At 37.9% G+C, this 7173-nt stretch overlaps 1 protein-coding gene across 1 annotated transcript in view; it reads right to left on the bottom strand.

The window, feature by feature from the left end:
• Window positions 1-7173, bottom strand: part of LOC102772057 (tenascin-R) — a 17901-nt gene that overhangs the window by 7846 nt on the left and 2882 nt on the right. The window contains exon 2 of the mRNA XM_015571107.1: window positions 5993-6262. Coding sequence (XP_015426593.1) covers window positions 5993-6262 — 270 coding nt within the window. The remainder of the gene's footprint in view (window positions 1-5992; window positions 6263-7173) is intronic.

Raw genomic sequence — 7173 nt, 5'->3', positions numbered from 1 at the left:
AGAGTGTGTGTGAGGGGGAAGAAGTAGGAAGAAGGAAATCCCAGGCAAAGAGAATACATGAGCCCGGTGTGGAAACCCAAAAGGCATCATCATGTGTTGGGAGTGTCCAGTTCTTCCTGCTCTTTATTAGCAGAGCATCTTGGCAAGTTACTTAGTCCCTCTGTGGTTTGGTTTCCTCATCCCTAAAATGGGAAGGAGACTGGTATCTACTTTGCAGGGTCATTGTGATGACAAAGTGAGAGGCTGGATTTATAGATAAAGTGCTTAGAGCTGTGCAGACACACACTTAAGCTGGTGAAAGCATGCGGTGTGTGAGAGGAGAGGGGACAAGGCATGGGAGGGCCACTTCTGTGGCCGGACACTGTCTGTGGGAGGCTTCGCATACCAGGCCACAGATGTCCATCAGTATCCTGCAGGCAAGGGGATTTGAGCAGACATTTCATTTCATTTTTTACGAACACAGTTCTGGCACCTGCCTGGAAGACATTTTACACTCTCCCTGACCTCTATTAAATAGCTTTCTTTCACCTCAGCCTCCCACTGTGCTATTTAGAGCAGATTTGAAATTTTACACAAATTCTATTCACATTATTTTTCCTCAAGTCAATTTTAATCTCAATTCTATCTGTGGATTATTGGGATAACATCCGGTATATCCCTAGATTTGTCCCAAGTAGATATCTTCTGAAATATCTATTCTGAAAAAAAGTCCTTTTATCCTCCACAGAATAATTAGATGGCCTTTTCAGTTCTACTGGTGACATCTGGATTCAGGCAATGGAAATTATTCTAAGTCACTGTTAAATATTTGATAATGAGATTCTGCTTCTTCACATAGAACCAGTAATGTGTAAAGTATTTAGGCACATACCTATAATTAGCATTCCAGAGCATTGAAATCTGTGCAATATCCATCAACTTATTCAGCTGGAACATATAAATTTCTTGCCTCTTCTATTCTTGGGGTTATGAGAAAATATTCAATACACTAAACATAAAAAAATTTCCATATGATATATTACTGGGTTTCGAGGTGCTTTTATACATGGTTTTTCTTTTCCAGCTATATTAACTTTTCCCTTTTGGTCCATAACTAATTTTTTTTGTAGATTTCCTCTTTACATTCCTTCCAGTTCTCTTCAGTTGCAAAGCTCCTACAGTAAATATGGCTAGGATGACATCCCACAAGTATCCAATCCATCTGAATCCGTGGGCCATGATCTGTGAAAGCTTCTAAATGTGCCTTGAGCAGGAATTAATAATCTGGGATTAGAAATGAGTGTCCAGTGTAGTCATGGAAACAATTCATTTCCATTTTCCTGAGTGCCAAAGACATTTTCTAAGGAGAGACACGGCTTTAAGTAGGCATTGTCTAGTTTAAGTTCTAAAGATATATTGAGCCTGGCCAGTGTTGCTCAGTGGTTGAGCATTGACCCATGAACCAGGGTTCCTGATTAGGACATGTGCCTGTTATGGGCTCAATTCCCAGTAGGGGGTCTACAGGAGGCAACCAATCAATGAGTATCTCTCATCATTGATGTTTCTATTCCTGTCTTCCTCTCCATTCTCTCCCTGAAAAAATAAATGTATTTTTCATCATCATATACTGTGCTTTTGTCGCTCGAATGAATTTTATTATTTCTTCAAGGTTCTTCACATACGTACACCTTAAGAGATATCAAGTAGGCATAACATGTTCTCAAAATATTAGGGTTGGCACGCAGAAGAATTTTGAGTCAGAGATTTTGCTGGTTTGGGCACGCACTCACAAAAAGGTTGCCCACCCCTGGTATATAGAGTCAGTGACATTCTCTTCAGTCGGAAAATGTGGGATTTTTCCATCAGTTTCAGTTGCCCAGGGAAATGGAGCCAATGGCCTTACTAAGTGACACATTACGCCTGAGGGCTCACCAAGGCTGAAAATGTGTAGAACAGGGAAAAGTTCTTTCTCTTCAAAATTCTATCCTGAACCTCTGCAAGCTCAAGCTGGATAAGATTTCACTTAAAAAAAAAAATAGAAAGGTATTGACATAATCTGGGCATTTGTGATGGGTCTCCACCACTATTACTGTGACCTCAATCCTTACCCATTTTACTTCAAAAGCTCTTTCAGAAGAAGGGGTAGCACTGGGCTGTGTGAGGTTTATTTTAATATCAGAGAAAATTAACTAGGCAAATCAAAGGCTATTATTAAAGACAAGGTAGAATTGGGTCTCAGGGACACCCAACTATATTAAAATTTATTTTTCTATACCAAGAGGTAAAAAGAAAACACAAACACCAGCTCTCCTATAGCTCTCGTTGCCTCAAGAAAACTGGGTATAGTGCATTCCTCCAACAAGGAGGGGCTGCATGGAAAGCTGGAACAGCTTTTCTTCCCACTAAGGACAGCCACAGCTCCTCAGTGCCACACTCCACTCCTACAACCCACCACAGCGAATACTCTCATAGTGTGTGCTTCATGTCTGAGCCCTTAAATTATATTAACTTCATAAATTAGATACGATTCTTATCTTTCTCATTTTAGAGAGAAGGAAACTGAGGATCAAAAAGTTTGAATGACTTCCCCAAGGATGTAAACTGGTAATAGTGGAGCTGGATTTCTGACCCAGGCAATCCAGTTCCAAGTCTGTGCTGGTGAGATTGCCTTTTCCCAAAGGGCATATTTATGTTTCAAGGTCCATAATAATAAATTAAAATCAAGCTTTGCTCATTATTTTCAGAATAATAGAGAGAGAAAGAGAGAGAGAGAGAGAGAGAGAGAGAGAGAGAGAATACCCCTCTATGCTTGATTACCTCAAAGTGTAAAACAGGACATAGTAAATAATAGTGATCAACTAATACTAGTTGAATAAATGCATGGAAAGCATTAATTCTACCTACCCACCTTGGAATAGGTTAATATTTATTTTATTTTCTTGAGGCAAGTACAAATGATGAATGATAAATAATCTGATGATTATGAAGCTTAAGAACTGAATAGATAGGCCAATAGTATTATAAGAAATAGTAGAATACTCGAAGGAACTAGAGATAATTCACCAGAAGGAAAGAAACCATAGGACCCTAGGCTTGTTCGGCTCAGTGGATAGAGTGTAGACCTGTGGACTGAAGAGTCCCGGGTTCAATTCTAGTCAAGGGCACATGCCTGGGTTGCGGGCTCGACCCCCAGTTAGGAGTGTGCAGGAGGCAGCTGATCAATGATTCTCATCATTGATGTTTCTATCTCTCCCTCTTCCTTCCTCTCTAAAATCAATAAAAATATATTTTTTAAAAAAAGAAACCATAGGAACCAGGAGTACATAACAGCTGTTCCCAAACATTTGATGATCTTTCATGTGAATCTGGGAGTAGATTTGCTCTGTGATGCCCTGGAGAACAGATGTGACCCCACAATACAGGACAATTATAGCCATGAATTACAAAATGATCAGGCACTACACTGGGAACTGTATATCAGATTGGCAAGAAGATCTCTGTCCTACCTTCAAACACCAACATTCTATTATTCTTCCTAAAATTTATAGATGTTAATCCATGTTTCAACTTCTACGTCAGATAGCAGTTTTACAAATAATGCTCAAATTAAACAAAATCAAGAACTGTGCTTATGCCTGAAGCTACAGAGCTGAAAACTTTACAAAATAGATCACTATCTAGAAAATGTGGCAAAAATTTAATATTTTAGATGGAAGGCTGGTTAAACTATGCTAATTTCCATAGAGTCAAAAAAGAATATGACTTTAGAGCTGGAAGCCAATTTTAAAATGTATTCAATGGCCTAATTTTTTTTTAGAATGAAAACTTAAGCACTGAGACAATATGGAAACACTTTATCCTCATACTTCTAATAATGGTAGATCTAAGACTAGAGTTCATGTCCCATCTATGCAGTTTAATTTTAGTACTTCCATTCTGCCAATAAATCCTAGGCATGAAATAATTGCTTTCAACAATATCTCTTTCTTAGTATTCGTTATCATAACTTTCTTATGATAATTAACTTTAGGTAGATTTTCTCAGAAATTAAAGAAAATGTCATACATAAATTTAGTTTTAGTCTTTGGAGGATAAAACAGGGAGATTCAATGTTGGTTGAGTGTAGACACTGCTGGTACATAATTTTTTGAACCAATTCACTTTTCTACCAGGCTGCCCTTACTGATAGCCAAAAGGCCCGTGAGGTCCCATGATCTTCCCTACCTCAGAGTCACCACTATCCACCCAAATTCCTCATGTCAAAACCCTAAGTATCTCTCTTCCTTTATTCACCACAAGCACTCCAGCATCAAAGCCTGGACCACCTACTTCCATAATATGAAATCTACCTGTCCTCCTTCAACTTGTCCACAATAATCTTTTGTCTACACTCTACAACCTCTTACACAGTTTCCTTGCCCTTTTACATATCATTCTTTGCACACAGCCACAGGTAAATATTTGTAACATAGGTCACACTGTCACTCTCCTGCATAAAACTCTCAATGGCTTCCCATCACCTCAGAAGTAACTCAAAGCATATGCTATGTGATCTGACCTCTGAATACCTCTCCAATGTCATTTCTCAACACCTTTCTCCCTATCCATTAGACATCACACATTGTGGCCTTGTTTTTAGATGTACCAAAGTTCTTCCTGTTTCACATCCTTTGTGCTAGCTGTGTGTACCTAAAGTGACCTTCCTCCATCTAATTCCACTCTGGCTCCTCCTTTACATATCCATTCAAATGTAACTCCTTCTATTACAGCCTGTTTACAATAGAACCCTCCATCCCTCTTCAATTGCTCTCCATTACATCACTTTGCATTTTCCTCTCCTAATGTTTATCATAATATAAATATGTATAAATATTATTTAATCATATATTTTCTTTTTACTTTTTAACTGTCTTTCCTTAATAGAATTTTTCAATGATTACTAATTTAGTAAACTTATTTAAGAAAGGACATAAAAATTATTGTTGGCTTAATCCTAAACCTTTAATATACTGTCAATATTTCCTTCCAGTGTGCTACTGTATATCTGTTGATAATAATTGTAAACACTTACATAGCTATGTGTCAGGCACTGTTCTAAGCCCTTACATTTACTACATCAGCTATTCTCAGGAAATCCCATTATTTTCTCTTGTTTTACAAGAGAAATTGCGCCTGCGGGCAATTACAGGTTGAGTAAATGCCTCAAATTCTATGCTTGCTCAGGGTTCTTCAAAGAGTTGAACCCAGATTCAAGCCTAGATAGTATGGCATTAGGACCAGGTTCCTAATCATAAACAATCGTAAACAATGCTGCCTTATACACGCAGGGAGAATTGTCAGAATAAAAGGAATAAAAATGACTGGTTTGGCTCAGTGGATAGAGCGTCAGCCAGCAAACTCAAGGGTCCTAGGTTGAATTCCAGTCAAGGGCATGTACCTTGGTTGTGGGCACTTACCCAGTGGGGAGTGTGCAGGAGGCAGCTGATCGATGTTTCTCTCTCATCGATGATTCCTATCCCTATCCCTTCCTTTCTATAAAAAATCAATAAAATATATTTAAAAAATGACTCTAGTTCCTGAGGCTACCATTAGACAAAGCACACTAAAAATCTACTTAAAACCTGCTATCAGCGGGGTCTATGGAGAATATTTTATAGTACCCCAAGATCAGCAAATATCTGTTAATGATATACAACTTCAGGTGTCAGACACTGTACAAATGGCCAGGAAAATTGTTGATGTCAACCAAACTTTTGAAGAAAAAAGTTGTCTTGGGGAGGGGTCAAGCGGGGGAAAAAGGAGACATGTAAAATTTTAGACATTGAATAAATAAAAATAAATATTTAAAAAGTTTAAAGAATAGAACAAAGCAATAATCAAGGTCTTCTATAGATCAGGCTTTGTGTGTATGTATCAGGCTTTACTTTAAGTAAACTAGCATACCTTAAACAAAGCTACATGCCTTTATGTGCAATTAAAATAAAAGAATAAATGAGAAGTATTTGGTTCTCACTTAGAGTTTGTTGAATAGTTACCAGCTCACTCAAATTCCCATTCATCATTGTTGCCATTCCAATGTCATAAGTCATTCCAGGGATTAAATTATCAATCTTGAATCTATTAGCATCCTTTACAAAAAAAGTCATGACTTCTCTTTTCTCTGGTATGGTTTCGATTTGAATGTAGACCTCATGGCTATCCTGTGGGGATTCCCACTGAAGAATTATACTGTCCTCCCCCACATCCTCAGGGTTAGCATAAACTTTCCGTGGTGGATTTATACCTTAGAGAAACAGAGAAATAGATACACATATCTTAGTTTACTGTTAGCAGCACTCATTCTATTGAGTAAAAACATCTCAGTTCAATATTAATTGGTATTTAAAGTAATTTAAACAAATCCTATGTCACCATATCTTGAAAAATAACTGACTTTTGGAGAAAAATGTATTTCATTATTACTATGTAAGATTTACTAATTATGATTAAGCTCAAACATTACACATCAAGGGAAAATAGACAGTACTTTGCAAATTCTTCAGATTTTTAAGAGTTTTATTGAAATTATTCAGTCTTTTATCAAATATACATAGGCATCTACTAAGCACCAGGCATTCTCCTAGCATGTAGAGCACATCAATAAAAAATAATCAAGGTCACTGCCTTACAGAGTTCATATTCTAATGAGTGAAAATGGTCAATAACAATATATATATACTAGAGGCTCGGTGCATAAAATCCAGGACCCCTTGGGGGGGATGTCCGACTGCCAGGGATCGCGCCTAAACTAGCAGTCAGACATCCCTCTCACAATCCAAGACCACTGGCTCCTAACCACTCGCCTTCCTGCCTGTCTTCTAGAATACATTATATAATACTTTAGATATGATAAAGAAAAGTAAACTCCAGTTAGGGAGATCATGAGTGTGGTGATTATGGAAAGAAACTGAGATATTACATAGGGAATTCAGGGCAGGTGTCTGAAAAGATGAGATTTTTTAGCAAAACACTTGAAGGAGGCAAAGGAGTTAGACACACAGATTTCTGGAAGAAGAGAATTTCAGGCAGAAAAAAAAACAACTAATGTAAAATCCCTATGATAGGGCCTTGGCCTGAATGTTCCTATCCTCGTAAAATCACAAGTTGAAACCAAGGTCCCAGTGAAAGGGTTTTAGGAGGGGTGACCTGGGGGCG

Source organism: Myotis davidii, unplaced genomic scaffold (assembly GCF_000327345.1).
Source record: "Myotis davidii unplaced genomic scaffold, ASM32734v1 scaffold26, whole genome shotgun sequence".
Taxonomy (NCBI): domain Eukaryota; kingdom Metazoa; phylum Chordata; class Mammalia; order Chiroptera; family Vespertilionidae; genus Myotis; species Myotis davidii.
This window is presented reverse-complemented; position numbering and strand designations above follow the sequence as displayed.